Source organism: Erinaceus europaeus, chromosome 17 (assembly GCF_950295315.1).
Source record: "Erinaceus europaeus chromosome 17, mEriEur2.1, whole genome shotgun sequence".
In the NCBI taxonomy this organism is placed as follows: Eukaryota; Metazoa; Chordata; class Mammalia; order Eulipotyphla; family Erinaceidae; genus Erinaceus; species Erinaceus europaeus.
In genome coordinates this window covers 79,639,519-79,658,618 of record NC_080178.1, presented here as the reverse complement: position 1 = coordinate 79,658,618, position 19,100 = coordinate 79,639,519, and the positions used below count along the sequence as shown (strand labels likewise).

At 48.1% G+C, this 19,100-nt stretch overlaps 1 protein-coding gene across 2 annotated transcripts in view; it reads right to left on the bottom strand.

The window, feature by feature from the left end:
- The window catches only part of GALNT18 (polypeptide N-acetylgalactosaminyltransferase 18), a 315,539-nt gene that overhangs the window by 12,939 nt on the left and 283,500 nt on the right, over positions 1-19,100 (bottom strand). For both annotated transcript variants that reach the window (XM_060177167.1, XM_060177166.1), the window contains exons 8-9: positions 13,603-13,740; positions 12,228-12,323 (exon numbers count right to left, since the gene is read on the bottom strand). In XM_060177167.1, the coding sequence (XP_060033150.1) occupies positions 12,228-12,323; positions 13,603-13,740 (234 nt within the window). The remainder of the gene's footprint in view (positions 1-12,227; positions 12,324-13,602; positions 13,741-19,100) is intronic.

Sequence of the window (19,100 nt, the reverse complement as noted above, 5' to 3'; positions counted from 1 at the left end):
TCTCTCTCTTTCTTTCTCTCTTTCTTTCTCATTTTTTAAAGCTTTTTTTAAAAAAATTTTAATCTTTATTTTTGAATAGAAACAGAGAGAGAAATTGTGAGGGGAAGGGGAAATAGTGCGGGAGAGAGACAGAGAGACACCCGCAGCCCTGCTTCACCATTCGTGAAGCTTTCCTCCTGCAGGTGGGGACCAGGGGTTTGAACCCAGATCCTTACGCACTGTAATGTGCGCTTAACCAGGGGCGCCACCGCCCGGCCCCTTTCTCTTTTTCTTTCCTATTTCTTATTGAATAAGGCAGAGAGAAACTGAGAGACAGGAGGGGGAGAGAAAGGCTCCCGCAGTGTCCCTCCTGCAGGTGGGAAGTGGGGCCATCCATGCAGTCACGAGGCCTCACACAGCACCAGACGCCAGACTTGTGCAGGTGTGGGGAGAGGCCCCCAGACCTGAGCACGCAGAGGCACACCGGGTCAGACCACGTCTGCTCAGCAAAAGGAAACGGTGCGTGGGGCCGAGCCGGGGGACCCCGAGGCTGAGTTCTGACTCAACCCTCTCTGCAACCGTCTGCCGTGGAATTGATAAACTAATGATTCCTTTACCCAGCACATACTTATCAAGCACCCTGAATGGCCAGGCGCGTTTGATTCAGTGGTTTCCGAGCAGCCCGGTAATCTGCAGAGACATCAGTGTGCCCCACAGACCAGCTCTACAAGGATTAAGACCAGCGAGTTCCTTTCCCTGCAGCAAAATCTTAATGAGGAAATCTTCCTTTTAAGCGTGTCCTTCGCCCAAGTCAGCCTCCTGGCCCACGCGTGCCCCTGCATTCAATAGCACATTTTGCGCACACACAAAAAGAAAGCTGTGCCGGGGACTGATTCAGAGGGCCCAGCTCTGCTTAAATTCCCGGTGTATTAACACAGCGCCATCCTCAAGGACTCCACAGAGCTCCGTGCCCGCAAGACTAATGTGCGGCAGTGAACAGGTCTTAGGAAAAGCATTTGGGACAGGGGCAGTGTGGTGGCAATGGAGTTACTTGAGAAAATCCAATAAGCAGAATCCACTTATGCCCATGATATATTCTCAACACATCTACTTAGGCACTCCGTTGAAACAGGTAAGCGTGTCCTTAAGCTTCCATGATAGAAACACCGTTTAGATCTGTCCTCTCAATGGCGAACACTGTTCCGAAACCAAACCCGACTCCGTTTCTGACACTCCTTCCTCAGGTTCTTAAGTAGGGGTGGCGCCTGCTCCTTGGGGCCTGTCTGGGGGCGTCCAGGGTACATCCAGCGGTGCTGACCCACCTGCATTAAGGGGCACAGACCCATCCCAAGTCCCAGAGCCCCTTCCTGAGAGGCAGTGGCCGGGGCAGGCAAGCCTGCGTCTGCCAGCAAGAGCAGCTTTTTGGTTTGGTGAGGGCCCTGTGCAGGTGTGATCTCACTGCTCCCACACAGCTTTTCTGTTTGGACAGAGACAGGAACACACACACACACACACACACACACACACACACACCACAGCACCAGAGTCTCTACCCCCAATGTCTTGGTGCCACCATACAGAGCCAGAATTCAAACCCAGGCAATGTGTCTGCACCCAGTGGGTGAGCCCTCTACCAACCTGAGCAGCTTTTGATGGCAGGTGGCCCAGCTCGTGCCCATAGCAGGTGCTGTCACCAAGAATGACCGGGCCCCGGCTTCCAGGCCAGTGGGGAGGGCTCAGTTCTCAAGCTTCCACCCCTTGAAAAGCCAGTGGGTATCAAGCAACTGACAGATCCAGCAACCAGGACAGGGGTGCAGCACTGGAGCACGGGGCTTACATGCAGAGGGTCCTGGGTTTGATCCCCGGGACTGTGGGTGACAGAGGGATGCTCTCATTCTCTTGCCAATAAATAAGGAAATGGAAAAATATTTTTTAAATGAAAGAAGTGGGGTAGGGGAGACAGTGTAATGGTTATGCAAACAGACTCTCATGCCTGACATTCCTAAGTCCCAGGTTCAATCCCCCGCACCACCATAAACCAGAGCTGAACAGTGCTGTGGTGTTTTTCTCTGTGTGTGTGTCTCTCTCTCTGCATCTCTCTCAAAAAAATAATAAATTAAAAAAATGAAAGAAGTGATTCAGATCCTGCCAGGTCTCACTTTGGTGAGTAATAACTAGCAGTGTCACACACCACTTGAGGAGAAAGATTCATGCTGATATGGTCCGGGAGGTGGTGCAGTGGATACAGTGTTAGACTCTCAAGCACGAGGTCCAGAGTTCAATCCTCGGCAACACATGTACCAGAATGATGTCTGGTTCTTTCTCTCTCTCCTCCTATCCCTCTCATTAATACATAATGCTGAGAAATGTGCTGTTAGGATAGTCTGCCATTCTCTCCAGGACCTTGCCCAGCCATGGTGGGGACTCCCCACTCTCTGCAGGGAGGCTGGTCAGCCTGCTCTGTCCTTCGAGGAAGACGGGTCCTGAAATGAGCGCAGCCTAGAATGTTCCAACTGTGACCATGACTGTGAGCTCAGACTGACAGGGACTCAGAGGCCACACAGGCTCCTGTGCTGAATGTAAACAGACACAGGCCCTGGGTCACACTGAGGGGTAAACAGTTAATGGTGTTTATATACTTTCCTCATGTTTGGGAGCTACTCTCTGCTCTAATCCAGCTTTCTGGCCCTGTTATCAACTCTGACACCATCTTCCCAGACAAGACTTTTAGCCCACCTGCATGTCAGCTGTCAGGCTCAGTCAGAACTTCCTGAAGCCACAGGCCCCTTGCAACACACCTAAAGTAGACCTACTAGCTTTTTCCCAGATGAAGACCCCTAGTTTCATCTGCTCTGTTCCTACCTTTGGGTTCCTGTTTATTAAACAGTTTGTTCTGCTTTATAGCTTACTGCCTTTCAGCCACCAAGTCACAGATGCTACCATGATGCCAACCTGCCTTCCCTGGGCAGACACCCTCACCCATGTGTCCTGGAGCCTCCCCTCCCCAGAGCCCTGCCCCACTAGGGACAGACAGACACAGGCTGGGGGTGTGGATCCACCTGCCAGCACCCATGTCCAGCAGAGAAGCAATGACAGAAGCCAGACCTCCCACCTTCTACTCCCCATAAAGATCTTTGGTCCATCCTCCCAGAGGGATAAAGAACAGGGAAGCTTCCAATGGAGGGGATGGGACAGGGAGCTCTGGTGGTGGGAATTGCATGGAATCGTACCCCTCTTATCCCACAATCTTGTCTGTTGTTGTTACATCACTAATAAAAAAATTAATTAAAAACTATGACCTGTTCTTGAAGGGATGGTGTCACTCGCCCCAAGCACAGACCTGAGCAAGCGGGACAGTGTCTCCCAGCCTGGGTGCCCCATTCTGCACCAGCCACTGTCCCAGGCCCCCTGGAGCAACCCCCCACCCCTCAAACAACCATGAGGAGCAAGTGTCAGAGGGAGGAGCTGGGGGATCACTCCCGGAGGATGCTCAGAGCCAGACCGGCACAGGACAAGCTGCTAAGCCACCCCAAAACTACTGCTCTGTACCGCCAGGGGCCTGGCGGTCCTGGCATTCTAGGCTACAGCTCAGAAGCCAATAAATAAAGAGATCCAATGGCCCCACCGAGTCAGCTCCTGGTAGATGTAGACCCAGAGGTGGCCAGTGAAAGCATCTGGCTGGGTCAGGACCCCCGCAAACTACAGAAAGCTGGGCCTGCAGTGGCATTTGTCGTTGGGCATACAGTCAACAGAAGCACCAACAGAGAGCTGAGAGCCTAGAAACTGACACAGAGCCTAGTCAGAGCCTTGAGCCTCGTCAGAGCCTAGAAGCTGACACAGGTTTTAAAAACCTCACAGCTGCTACGGGCGGTCTATCAAATCAGGAGAAATCAGAAATCAGAAAAACGGGGTCCAGTGGCGGCCTAGCAGATAGTGTGCATGCCTTCCATGACTGAGACCCTGGGGTCGGTCCCTGCGATCACAGGGAGGCACCAAGGACAGAGATGGGTGGGACCCCGTGGTGATGAAGTGGCCATCTGTTGTCTCCCCCACCTTCCTTTCCTCTCTCTCTCTCTTTCTCTCTCTCTCTCTCTCTCTCTCAGAATACTGTGAACACTGGGCCAGGGAGGCGTTTAGTGATAGGCGTACATGTGAGGCTCTGGGTTCTGTACCCGGAACCCTGTTAAAAAATCAAGGGAGAAATGGAAAGGTCACAGAAGGTGGCTGGCAATTTAAATCCTTGATCCACAAACTAAGTTTTTTTTTCCCCCCAGTTGTCACAGATGTTGCTTGGAAACTCTGTGGGTGCAAACACAGTTCACAAGAAGCCTTTAGTGCTCCATGTGGGAGGATGGCCATGAAGAGCACCAGTATCCGGGAGCACAGCCACTGGGGCAGGAGGGGCTTCGTGGGGACTCCATATGAGAATGGCAGTTTCTACAGCGACTTCGGGAGAATTAAGTTTTCCATTCACTTCTCTTTTAGTATCTTTCTTTGAAATATGTACAGTCAAGGGAGAATTTTTAAAATATTTTTATTTTAATGAGAGAGAGAGAGAGAGAGAGGGAGAGGGAGGGAGAAGGAGAAAAACACTGCTTAGCTCTGGCTTCTGGTGGTGCTGGGACCTCAGAGCTTCAGGTCTTTTGACTTGACAGTCTTTTGCATAACCATTATGCTAGCACCCCAGCCACCCCCTTATTTTAAAAAATAAGATTTTTTTAAAAAAAAAAAAAACAAAGTTTTCACACACAAAAAGTAGGTAACAAAATTCCTTTGCAGTTTTAAACTTCCCTTGCTTGTATTAAACACACTTCCTGCTCTAACATGGAGTTCATATCTAGATGAAAACAGAACAGTTCTTTCAACTCAACTCTGATCTTTATAGCTTGTTAAAAAAAAAAAAAGTACTTTCTGAAGCATAGCTGTGACAGCTTCAGTGTTTCAAAACTTGAGAAGAAATTGAAAGTTCCTTTTATCTTTCTTCTTCAACAGCCAAGACTTTACCTTTTCATTTTACCTCCCCGTGTCTTTTACAGTCTAGATTTAGGCAGAAAGAATGGGAGAAGTCTCTGAAACCTATCTCTTCCCTCTCTCTCTCTTTTTAAAAAAGATTTTTGAGAGAGAGAGAGAGAGAGAGAGAGAGAGGCAGAGAAGGAAACAGAGCATCACTCTGATATATGTGATGCTGGGCCTCAAACTCAGGACCTCATACTTCAGAGTCTAAGCTTTCTCTATCTTTTCTTGCAATGGGTTAATGAAAAGGCACTTTGAAGCATTACATCTCATAGCATCAGTTCTGATCAGCTGACTCTTCAAACTTGAACTTCTCTAAATCTGGGTGAAGTTGCCCTGCCTCTTCTAATTCTTTTTCTTCTTGTTAAGTCTTTTATTTCTTTATTATTGGATAGAGACAGAGAGAAATTAAGAGGGGAGGGAAGATAGAGAGGGGAAGGGACAGAGAGACCCCTGCAGCCCTGCTTCACCACTCGTGAAGCTTTCCTCCTGCAGGTGGGGACCAGGGGCTTGAACCCGGGTCCTTGTGCACTGTAATGTGTGTGCTTAGCCAGGTGCGCCACTGCCCGGCCCCCTAGACCTCTTCTAATTCTTGGCAGAAATTAATCGTCAGTGTTTTTCTGTTGGGACTGTGACTTCATTGCTGAGTAGACTCTTTCAGCTGGAAAGAGACAGAAGGAGACAAGGAAAGATGCCACACAGCGTGTAAGTTTCCCTCCGTGCTGACGGGCTGGGCTGGAACCTGGGGCACGTGCAGAGCACAGCAGACACCCTCCCAGCTGTTCTGTCTCGCCAGTCCAACGTATGTTTCTTGAAGAAGCAAACGGATAAATGAGCGAGTGAATGACTGCCTGAGTGAAGAGGCCGTGGGGAGACTGCTGTATTTCTCACGTGAGAGAAAGGTCGCCCAGGCAACTGCACTAATTAGGGCTAATATTCTGAAATTTGCTGATTTAGATGACATGGTCACATTCACTCATTAACCAGGTAGCCCGCTCCCTACCAGCTTTACCTCGCTAATTACTCCCGCGTCCTCCTGCCCGGGCCTTCTCTGAGGCTGGGAATCTCACAACTGTATCAGAATGAACATTTGAAATAATCTTTAAGTAGAATCTTTCAAAATCACAGATAAGAACCCGGTTATTCTTTCTTTCTTTTAAAAAAAGATTTATCTATTTATGAGGGGGGGAGCGAAGGGGGGAGGGGGAGAGAGAGAACCACAGTGGCATGTGGCATGTGTGGAGGTCAGAGATGGAATTCAGGGTCATGCTTGGAGTCCCACACCTTCCCCGCTATGCCAGCCCTTAGAGCCCCTCTTTCTTTCCTAAGCTGCTTTTTGGACCCCGATGTCTTTGGGATCCCTGGACAATGTTCTAAGATGCTTTGCAAATACCATTCCTACCACTAAATCCAATTTGTTCACCAAAGGAGATAAAAATCTTCAAAATATGAGGATGCTTTGAAAGATGGCCCATTGCATGTTTGGTGACTGAATGAATGAAAATGGGAAACTAACAGCCAGGCATCCCATTGGTTCTGTCTTTGCCAGAACTTGGAAGTTGTAAGTCCAGGTGAGTCCGTTCACATCCCCGGATACCCCAAAGGCTTTCTCAGTTCCAGAGTTAGATTTGGCTTAGAGATGTCTAAACCTACCCAGCTTTCTGCCCCTATTCTCAACTCTGACACCATCTTCCTAGACAATACTTTAGCCCATTTGCATGTTAGCTGTCAGGCTCAGGCAAAAATCACTAAAGTCAGGGCCCCCTTGGAACAGACCCAAAAGATAGAAAGACCCCTAAGCTCATCTGCTCTATTCCTACCTTTGGTTTTCTGTTTATTAAACAATCTGTCCTGCTTTATATCTTACCACCAAGTTACAGTTGCTACTATGAGGCCACCCTGACTTCCCTGGGCAGACGACCTCACCAATATGTCCTGGAGCCTCACCTCCCCATAGGGAAAAAATAGAAACAGGCTGGGGGCGTGGATCCACCTGTGAACATCCATGTCCAGCAGAGAAGCAGTTACAGAAGCCAGACCTTCCACATTCTACATCCCATAGAAGTGATTTGGCCCATCCTCCTAACGGGATAAAGAATAAGGAAACTTCCTTCCAATGGTGGCACGGGACTCTGGTGGTTGGAACTGCCCCCGTTATCTTACAATCATGTTAATCATTATTAAATTATTAAAACATTTTTTAAAAAAAAAAAATTGAAACATCTAAAGTTGTTTAGCAGAGTCAGGGCTTCTAGAGCATGTGGGAACCCTAACTTCCCTCCCCTCAGCAGCGAGGCAGGGGGGACAGGCATCAGCTCTGGCCAGGGAAACGAAGGGGGCACTCCTGGATCAAGGCACAATCGTCAGATCTCCAGCTGTCCTCTCCCCTTCTGCGAGGGCTGTGGCTGAACTGTGTGTCAGAAAAATTCAACCTAAGCTCCAGTACCTCCGAATGTCACCTTCCTTGTAACTGGCCATTGCCAGCGCTATTTGATCCAGTTAAGCCATACTGGATCTGGGTGAGCCCCAACTCAGCATGACTGGCATCCTTATAAGGTGGCAAGAGATGGACACACACCACCACCACCACCACCACCACCACCACCACCACCACCACCACCACGTGAATGTAGAGTGATGCTACCATAAGCCAAGAAACTATCAGAAGCTAGTAGCGAGGCCTGGCTCAATTATTTTTTTATGTAAGACATAAAGGTTCAAGAAGTCCAGAGGGTCCCAAACAGAATTAACCCAGACTTAAAGACACCAAGACACATCATATTGAGAATGGAAAGGAATACGGATAAAGAAAGAATCCTGAAGGCTTCAAGAGAAAAACAGAGTCACCTACAAAGGAAAACCCACAAAATTAGTAGCAGACTTCTCCACACAAACACTACAGGCCCAAAGAGAATGGCAAGATATCTATCGAGTGCTCAATGAGAAAGGCTTTCAACCAAGAATACTATATCCTGCTAGACTGTCATTCAGACTAGATGGAAGCATCAAAACTTTCTCAGACAAGCAACAGTTGAAGGAATCAAGTATCACCAAGCCTGCCCTGAAAGAAGTCTGAAAGGTCTCCTATAAACAGGCAGACCACCATAAATAGGCCATATATCAGAACACTATAAAACTCTACAAGAATGGTGTTAAAATATCTTCAATCTTTAATATCAATAAATGTCAATGGCCTGAATTCACCTACTAAAAGGCACAGAGAAGGCAGATGGGTCAGAAAACACAACCCAACAATATGCTGTCTACAGGAAACCCACCTAACTCAACAAGATAAACACAGACTCAAAGTGAAAGGATGAAAAATTATCATACAGGCCAATGGCCCACAAAAAGGGGCAGGAACATCTATGCTCATATCTGACATGACAGACCTTAAAATAAATAAAATTTAAAAAGATAGGGATGGACACAACTTAATGCTCAGTGGATCAGTCAATCAAGAGGACTTAACAATTATTAACATCTATGCACCCAAGGAGAAGCCATCTAAATACATCAAACATCTACTAAAAGAGTGACAGCAATATATTCATAGCAACACAGTCATAGTAGGGGACTTCAACACCGCACTCTCTCAATGACAGATCATCCAGGCAGAAAATCAAGATTTAAGGGAGCTAAATAAACTATCAGATACTTAGAGGAAAAATATTGGCAGAACTCTTTTCTGCATAAATTTTAAGGATATATTCAATGAAATGAATCAATTACAAAGAAGACTAAGGCAAGCATAAACCTATGGGACTACATCAAATTAAAAAGCTTCTGCACAGCTAAAGAAACTACTACCCAAACTAAGAGACCCCTCACAGAATGGAAGATGATCTTTACATTCCATACATCAGACAAGAGTTTAATAACCAAAATATATAAAGAGCTTACCAAACTCAACAACAAGAAAACAAATGACCCCATCCAAAAATGGGGAGAGGACATGGACAGAATATTCAGCACAGAAGAGATCCAAAAGGCCGAGAAACACATGAAAAAATGCTCCAAGTCTCTGACTGTCAGAGAAATGCAAATAAAGACAACAATGAGACACCACTTCACTCCTGTGAGAATGTCATACATCAGAAAAGGTAACAGCAGCAAATGCTGGAGAGGGTGTGGGGTCAAAGGAACCCTCCTGCACTGCTGGTGGGAATGTCAATGGGTCCAATCCCTGTGGAGAACAGTCTGGAGACTCTCAGAAGGCTAGAAATGGACCTACCCTATGATCCTGCAATTCCTCTCCTGGGGATAGATCCTAAGGAACCCAACACATCCATCCAAAAAGATCTGTGTACACATATGTTCTTGGCAGCACAATTTGTAATAGCCAAAACCTGGAAGCAAGCCAGGTGTCCAACAACAGATGAGTGGCTGAGCAAGTTGTGGTATATACACACAATGGAATACTACTCAGCTATTAAAAATGGTGACTTCCCCATTTTCAGCTGATCTTGGATGGACCTTGAAAAATCATGTTGAGTGAAATAAGTCAGAAACAGAAGGATGAATATGGGATGACCTCACTCTCAGACAGAAGTTGAAAAACAAGATCAGAAGAGAAAACACAAGTAGAACCTGAACTGGAGTTGGCATATTGCACCAAAGTAAAACACTCTGGTGGGTGGGTGGGGAGAATACAGGTCCAAAAAGGATGACAGAGGACCTAGTGGGGGTTATATTGTTATATGGAAAACTGGGAAATGTTATGCATGTACAAACTATTGTATTTACTGTGGAATGTAAAGCATTAATTCCCCAACAAAGAAATTTAGAAAATTAGAAATTTAGAAAAAATTTTAAAAAAATTCTAAAATTAGAAAATTAAAAATTAGAAATTTAGAAAATTTAGAAAATTAAAAAAAGGAAAAAGAAAAAAAATCCCAAATGATCCACGGATGCCAAGATTCAGATGTCAACATTCCTACTCCAATAATCTGGTGAGACCTTTCATACCACATAGGACTTCCCAGTTCCATGTCTGCTGGCGCACTCACTAATAAAGTGACAGACCAAGGCCTACATAATGGGTACACATAGCCAGGAGTTAGGGGCCACCATCTGCCTCAAAGTAAATGTACGTAGTAGTCTGCTGTGATTAATCATAATCTCGGAAAGCAAGTAGAAAGGCCTAAAAAGGCACGAGAAATAGTCTCATCCAATATTCCCAGCTTAGGCCTAGACACCCTCCTCTCACCCCCACTCTGCTTCCCTCGTTCACTAGCTACTCAACTAACTGCAGAAAAGACAGTAAGTTCGGTGTATCTCCTAATTCTGACAGCACCAACATTATCATCACCCCTTGATGATCTTTAGGTGAAACACTGTACACAATTAGCCTATCCATATAAATAAAGATTGTTACAGAAATACGTAGAGTCAGACCATATCTGCGACCTTAGGGAACCACCACAGTTTCCAATGGAGCAAATGGGGCACAGAACTCTGGCGGTGGGAATGGCATGAAATTAGACCCGCAATCATGTTATCTCATCATTTTGTAAATCAGTAGTAAATCACTCGTCAAAAAGAAGAAGAAGTTACAAACATACTAAATGGCTTGCAAGCTGGTCACCTGGACCCACACCCAAGGAGATTATGGGAGTGTTGAAAGCGGTTAAGCACACATGGTGCAAAGTGCAAGGACGGCGTAAGGATCCTTGTGGCCACGTGCCTGTAGCCTGTCTAGTGAGCAGGGCATACTCACACAACTGAGTTCTTCTTCTGTTTTTTAAATATTAATTTATTTTCCCTTTTGTTGCCCTTGTTGTTTTTCATTGTTGTTGTAGTTGATGTCGTTGTTGTTGGATAGGACAGAAGTGGAGAGAGGAAGGAAAGACAGAGAGGGGGAGAGAAAGACAGACACCTGCAGACCTGCTTCACTGCCTGTGAAGCGACTCCCCTGCAGATGGGGAGCCGGGGGCTTGAACCAGGATCCTTACGCCGGCCCTTGTGCTTTGCACCAAATGCGCTTAACCCACTGCACTACCGCCCAACTCCCCACTGAGTACTTCTGAGCGATACACTGGAACACATCACAACTGTGAGGCACAGATGGACAGTCACACCGCAGGAAGGAGTCCCTGTAAGGACGTACACCCCCTGAGTCTATGCAAATTCAAACTCAGGCCAGAACGTCCTCCTCCTTGACCTGCATGCACGCTACAGGGGTGTGTCTGGCCTGAGATTCACGTGTCGATGTGCTGAAATATTGCTCATTTTCTGGACATGTCCTAGACCGTCAGAAGGGCCACATAAAGGTGGCCACCACGACCAGTGCCACAACACGGGCATGAAGTGGAGCTGCCGTACTACACAGTGGGGACAGTGGGGCCTGCTCGCCGGTGTGATGTGACAGCTCAGCCACTGATACCACAGCAGCTCAGTCTCCACAGAGGACACGGTGGCCGTCACAAGGGACGTCTGTCGCACGAGAGGCCACATGCTGACACGCACGTCATATCCCCCACTCACGCGTTGTCACCCCTGAACTAAGAAACTTGGGTGGATAACTTCTCTTTCGAACACTCAGTCACAACCTCACAGACACCTATCTTCCATATTTATGAATCCCTTTGTTTTCACTCCTGTGCACCTCTGGAGGCCAGGCCAGCTCAGAACAGGTCAGCGGATGACATTCTTGGTCAACAGTTGCCCCATTGCTTTCCGAAGAAGCCTTTACTTTTCCTCACCTGTGTCTTCAAGTTCTCACACCTGGGTGTGAATGGGGAAGTTCTGGGGCAACTTATTCCCTTGGCAGCTGCCCTTCCTTCCTTCCTTGTCTATCAGGAAGTCGTGAGAGCTAGACAGGACTCTTGGGTTTCATTTCCTGTCCCAGTGCTGATTTATCTAAGGACAGAGCCTGAAGGCTGTGATGTAGGTGTCTGGAGGGAAGCCATGGGGGGGGGGTCACTCTTTCTACGGGAGGGTGGCCACCAGAAAGGAGCTGCGATCCACCCATGGCCTTCTCAGAAGAGCCGGAGAAATAGCTCATCCTCTCATCCTTCCTTTGCCCGCCTCAGAGGACTCAGATACCCAGCATCTGCTCCCCCATCCCTCTTCAAGTACGACTTAGTGACTCCTGCCTTTTCTGCTCCCGAGAGCACTTCCTACAAGCTCCAGGCTCCGTGGGCCCAGGGCAGCCATGACAGAGTTGAGCGAACCCTCCCCCCCCACAACAGACGCAAAACGGCTTCAGGCCTGGGGCCTCCCAGGAGACTCACCTGGGGCGTCATCCCATGGCAGATGTACACGATGGGCACGTTCTCTGTGTCTGGACCCTGATCTAGACACAAGTCAGTCTTCAGAGAGTTCTGCAGCTGAACACCCGAGGAAAGGCGGCCACACCGGAGAGAACAGAGAAACGAACATGTTTGGGGAGGCAGAAACAAGCTTTCCTCCGAGACCATCTATTTTCCTCAATCGTCTCAGGCTCCTCATTTCTGTGAAATCAGTGAGCACCGGCTTTTGTCTTGCATAAAGGACTGAAAAATACTGGTCTCTGTTTTGTTTTTATTTTCCCTTTTGTTGCCCTTGCTGCTGTTTTTTATTGTTGTTGTTGTTGTTGCTGTTGATATCCTCTGTCTTCCCCCTCCTCTCTCCATTTCTGTCTGTCCTATCCAACAACAATGGCATCAATAACAACAACAACCACAGCAATAAAACAAGGGCAACAAAAGGGAATCAATAAATAAAATAAAAATAAATAAATAAAAGAATAAAATGGGCAATTTTTTGCAACAACATGGATAGATCCATAGAGAAGTATGTGAACTGGATCAGACAGAGAAAAGCAAGCATCCCAAGATTTTGCTTTCTGTGGTACATATAAATCAAACCAGAAATGAATTCTTAAGCCACCGAGGGAGGAGAGTTGTTAGCAGAAACGGAGGGGTGAACAGGGTTGGGTAAAGTCAGGGGGGAAAGGGTCAATCAAATGGCGACAGATGGAAACCAGGATTCTGGTGGTAAGGAAAAGTTGATTTATAAGAGAGGACTTCTTCTTAGTGAAATAAAGAGACGGAGAGCAACTACTGGATGTCTCCACTTCTGTGGATGTTCGAGAATGGAAATGCGTGATTCTGCAAAGCAGAAAAGAGAAGCAAGAAGCAGTTCTGAGACCTGTGAGAACTCTGGTGCTGGGCGTGGTGGGAACTATGCCTGAGACTCTTACAATCTTGTTACAAACTAATGATTTTTTTTTTTTTTGCCTCCAGGGTTATCACTGGGGCTCGGTGCCTACACTACAAATCCACTGCTCCTGGAGGCCATTTTTCCCATTCTGTTGCCCTTGTTGTAGTTATTATTGTTGTCGTCGTTGTTGGATAGGACAGAGAGAAATGGAGAGAGGAGGGGAAGACAGAGAGGGGGAGAGAAAGACAGACACTTGCAGACCTGCTTCACCACCTGTGAAGCGACTCCCCTGCAGGTGGGAAGCCGGGGGCTCAAACCGGGATCCTGACGCCGGTCCCTGTGCTTTGCTCCACCTGCACTTAACTCACTGTGCTACCACCTGGCCCCCCTCCACCCTCTCTTCTTGGCCCCCTTAGGCCAAGGGGCTCCTGTCCTCCTCCCCCCCATCCAGCGCGTGCCCCTTACCACTCCGTAGGCAATGATGTCCGAGTACATCCTCATCTCCGGGTACACGCTGACCAGGTACCACCTGAAGGTCTTGCACCGCAGCTGTTTCCGCAGGGCCTTCCTTGCCGTGATGTTCCCGATGTCGATTCCCGAGTCCTGCGTGGGATCCAGATACAGAAACAGTCAGTGTTGGGCCATGGCTTCTCCCAGACTTTCCACCAGGAATCCTGAACACTGTCTGGGGAGGGGACAATGCTGGGGCCCATGTGCCCCCACAGCTGTCTCTGTCGGGTGTCTACGAGAGAAGTCAGCACTGACAGGGACGATCACAAAAGGTCACTGGATGGAAAGATGATAGGATAGATCCTTGTTTTTTAATAAAACAAAAAACAAAACAAAAAGGCTATAGCATGGGTGTAGGTGAAAAAAACAGGATGCACAAAGTCATTTTGTGCTTCTTTTTCTCTCCACCTAAAGAGTGAAGAGGAGAGATTCTGGGGGCAAGGAGGGAGGGATGGGAAGATAGACGGAAGGGAAAGATTTAAAGATGGGACAATGTTGATTCTAACATTATTATTACATTAGCTGAGACTATATCACACACAAGACTAGACTGTGTTTCACTGGAGTTCTGCATAGTGGAACTGGTCATCTCTGTGAGCTCTGAATAATCCCTGCTTTCATAGAGAGAGAACCGGTCATTCCTGGGAGCTCTGAATAATCCCTGCTTTCACAGAGAGAGAACCGGTTAGCCCCGTGAGCTCTGAATAATCCCTGCTTTCATAGAGAGAGAGTGCAATGCAAGAGAGGTCCAGCGAGCTCTGTAACTGCTTGGCCAGAGTCCCTCAGAAAATAGATGCTGCGGCTGAGATCTCCACACAGTCTTGCTGTGTCTGGAATCTGCCCCTTTCACCTTTCCCCACGCACTTGGAAGACAGCCTGCCTTCTGCTTCTTGGGATCAAGTCCTGCCTGTGGGAGAGATATTTTCTTCAAGGTTGGGGGCTCAACACAGCAAACACTATGTCCCTCTGCCTCCAGGTATGCCAGAATGGTGGCCAGGGGCTCTCAGGGTACTGCAGGAAGAGCTGTGCCCTTGGGTGAGTGGGAGGGAAAGAGACCAGCAGGTGAGAGGGGGCACTGGCAGCCGGTGACCAGGGCACAGAATCAGCTGAGAAAATGCTGGTGATACAACAGAGGACGGGAATGGACTCTATGTGTCATTTTTCCTTGTATGCCATCCTCTGTTGTCTGATGCCAAAGCTATATTCAGATTATTTCCAGCTATGTGCAGAAGCCTTTGGTTCCAGCATCAATTCTAGGGATTCTCTCTCTCTTTTTTTTAAAAGCTTTTTTAAAATCATGATGCTGGGAAATTGTGCAGATGCAGTCACAGCCGCCATGTTGTCCCCTCAGGGCATGGTCAATTCCCCAGGATAGTTGGAGAGCTTTGTTTACTCCTCCCCCTTCCCATTATCCTATCCCAGAGTGCCTTGTTTCCTAGCCAATCATGTCCCGACTTTCTTCCATAAAAGCCCTTCTTCTTCTGCACTCTCTTGCCTGCTTTTTACCTCGGTGAATGGAAGGATGCTGCGCGTAGTGGGAGGCGGCCATTTTTGCTAACTCCACGTGGCCCAAACTGCTGCGCTCTCACCCAACTCTGAGGTGCCCGCGCGAATAAAGAATTGTGTTCCCTCTCCGTTCTGGATCTCCTCTCTCTCTCCTCCACGGCGCAGCCCAACATCATTTATTTGTTGACTAGACACAGCCAGAAATTAAGAGGGAAGGGGGTTATAGAGAGGGAAAGAGACAGAGAGACATCTGCAGCCCTGCTTCACTGCTCGTGAAGCTTTCCCCCTGCGGGTGGGGACCAGGGACTCGAACCTGGGTCCTTGCGCACTGTAACATGTGCACTCAACCAGATGCATTGCCACCCGGCCCCTGAAGACTGAAGTTCTCAGTCCAGACTCCCAGGCTGCGTTTATCTCTGCAAGGACCTGCTGTTTGGAGCCCTTCTTGCAGACCTCACGTGTGATCAGCCGGCTCCCCAGTCTCTGCCCACAGTGTCTCCAGAAGCTGCCACTCGGCCTTCCTCTTGTGGGCTCTGACTCTCCTACAACCAGGAAACGCCTCAGACTCGTCCTTGTGCCCTGAGCCCCACACAGCAGGCGAGACTGAGTTGGACAAGTCATCGGGAAACGTTAACAAGAGAACTGGCCACTGGCCTTAAATGCTGCCTACCCACCTTCTCCCACCACCACGGGGAGCTGTCGGGCATTAACCCTTTCAATGTCCCTGCATTTCATTCTCACATCACAGAGCGATTTGCCAGGACCAAAGGCTTCCCTCTGCCACGCTCATATTGACTTTAAGCGAAGACGCGTTATCCCTCTGCCTCAGTTTTTTTTTAAATTTTATTTATTTATTTATTCCTTTTTGTTGCCCTTGCTGTTTTATTGTTGTAGTTATTATTGATGTCATTGTTGTTGGATAGGACAGAGAGAAATGGAGAGAGGAGGGGAAGACAGAGAGAAATGGAGAGAGGAGGGGAAGACAGAGAGGGGGAGAGAAAGACAGACACCTGCAGACCTGCTTCACCGCCTGTGAAGCGACTCTCCTGCAGGTGGGGAGCCGGGGGCTCGAACCGGGATCCTTCCGCTGGTCCTTGTGCTTAGCGCCACCTGCGCTTAACCCGCTGCGCTACTGCCCGACTCCCTCTGCCTCGGTTTTTATGAGGAGTCTCTAAGAGAATTGTCTTGGGTCTCTGTGTTTTCCTAAAACTTTCAGCATATATATATATCTTCACTTAGGAATGAAGGAGAAGTGTTTCTTCTCATAATGGAAACACAGGTGGGAGAGCTATCCTCTGCCAGGCCCATCTCTGACTTGCAGGAAGTGGGAAGATCAGCTGTGCTCAGCTTATCCCTGGACATCGCGTCCTGGTTATGAGCCAGTGTTTGTTCCTCAGCCCCAAGGGTTCAGCACATCTATACTGTGTCCTTACCGCAAAGTGCATCAACTTTTTGTTTTCAGAGCAGGGGCAGAAATTGAGAAGCAAGCCACCTTTCCTGAAAAAGTCAGCTCACTCTTATTAATAGAAAGATAGAAATCAATCCCCTCCCTTTGCTTAATGAATATGTTTATTTTTTTTTAGATTCATATATTTGTTTTTATGAGCCAGTAGAAGAGAGAGAGAGAGCATGAGAGGAGGAAGAGAGAGGGAGAGAGACAGACAGAGAGAGAGAGAGAGACTCCAGAGCACTGCTCATCTGGCAATGTGGCAGTGCCAGGAATTGAACCTGGAACGTCTGGCTCTCTGGTGTCCATGCCTGGTGTGTGACCGTTGTGCTATCTCCTGGATTGTCTGCAGTGAGTTCAGCAGAACCGAGCCCCCTCCCTCCAGAGCTCCCTGTCCCCAGAAGTTCTGAATGTGGCCTTATTTGAAATGACGCTTTTGTCTCTACAGCTGACTGGAGATCTTGAAAGAGAATCCTGGCATTATGGTGACCTCGAAATTCAACGTTTAAGTTCAGCTTTATAAGTGGTTTCAATTATCAGAAGCGCAGGGAAGAGAAGACCATGTGAGGACAGAGGCAGAGGCCAGAACGCCACATCTACACGCCACCAGGATCTACCGGAGGCAAGGAAGGGCTCTTTCTCTCCATGCTAGAGGATGGCAGTGAGTCGTCCCTGAAATTCTGTCTGTCTCCGGGCAAGAGGAATCAGGGGCAGGGCCAGAACACGCTGACTGTGTGTATCAATGTCTTGCTGCGAACTCACTTTCTGCTTGGTGTCGGGGAGACTGGGTTTCAGTGAAGTCTAAGGGGACTGGGCACTCCTACCCATCACGAGGCCAACACGAGGGTGGGTGTTGCTCACCGTGGTCTCAGCGCAGACAGCGACAAAGTGGGGTGACTTCCCAGACAGGGATGCTGCACCAGGGCAGGGAGGGGACTGGGCAGTGGCGCACCTGTCTGAGTGTACACGTGACCGTGACCAGGACTCAGGTTCCGCCCCCCCCCCCCGGTTCCCACCTGAAGGAGGGACAATTCAGAAGTGGTGAAGCAGTGCTGCAGGTGTTCCTCTCTCCCTTCCCCTCTCAATTTCTCTCTGTCCTATCAAATAAATAATAATCAGAGTTAAAAGTATCTTTAACCTTGTGCCAGAAATGAACAGCCCTCTGATGTGTGTCCTCTCTCTCTCTCTCTCTCTCTCTCTCTCTCTCTCCCCCTTTGTTCACTACGAAATAAGCAACCAGCTGTGACCACAGAATGCGAGCTCAGACCTACAGGGATGCAGAAGTTACTGTGCTGACTATGGACCCCAGATCAAACCGGTGGGTTTACAGTTAACAATATTTATACACTTTCCCCATATTTGGGAGCTACTCTCTTTCCTAATCCAGTCCTTTCTAGTCCTTTTTCCAACTATGACACCATTTCCCCAGATAATAACCTGGGTCCACCTGCATATCAGAGGTCAGGCTCAGGCAAAAACTAGTAAAATCATGAGCCCCTTGAATATACCTAAAATAGGCCTACTAGCTATCTAAAAAATGGAAACCTCACATCTTAATCTGCAATATTCCTGCCTTTAGGTTCATGATTAGTCAACAATTTGTTCTGCTTTATATCTTAACTCTTTTTCAGCCACCAGGTTCCAGATGCTACCATGATGCCAACCAGACTTCCCTGGACAGACAACCCCACCAATGTGTCCTGGAGCCCTGCTTCCCCAGAGCCCTGCCCCACTAGGGAAAGAGAGAGGCAGGCTGGGAGTATGGATCCACCTGCCAACACCCATGTTCAGCGGGGAAGCAATTACAGAAGCCAGACCTTCCACCTTCTGCACCCCACAATGACCCTGGGTCCATACTCCCAGAGGGTTAAAGAATAGGAAAGCTATCAGGGGAAGGGATAGGATATGGAGCTCTGGGGGTGGGAATTGTGTGGAGTTGTACCCCTCTTATCCTATGGTTTTTGTCAGTGTTTCCATTTTATAAATAAAAATTAAAAAAAAAGACCTTAAAGAGGGCCGAGGCATGGTTACTGGATTTTTAAAAAACTTTTCAAAGATCACTTTGGATCAATATTTGGATCAATAGTGTGAGGATAGATTGTGGGGATTAAACAGTGGCTAATGAAACCGGCCAGAGCCTGCAGAGGGCAGACAGGGCCTGAAATTTGATGTACGAGCAGGTTAGGATAGAAAGGGAGGCCTGGTGGGGTCTGGGGATGGAGAGGAACACAGGGAGATTAAAGGCATAACTTAGTTCCAGGCTCCTGTGTCTGGGCAGATGGTGGCATCATGACCTGAGACAGACAGTAAGAGCGGGAGAAGGCTGGCGTGGGTGTGCACTCCACCTGGTGGGGGTCAGTCAGGAGTGTGGGAGAAGTCCTGCAGCTACCAGCTGGAGCTCTAAGTCTGTAACTGGAGCAGAAGCAGGGGCAAAGATACGGACTGGAAACCGTCAACTCAGGTGGCAGTAGAGCTCCGGGAGAGGGTGAGTACTGAGAAC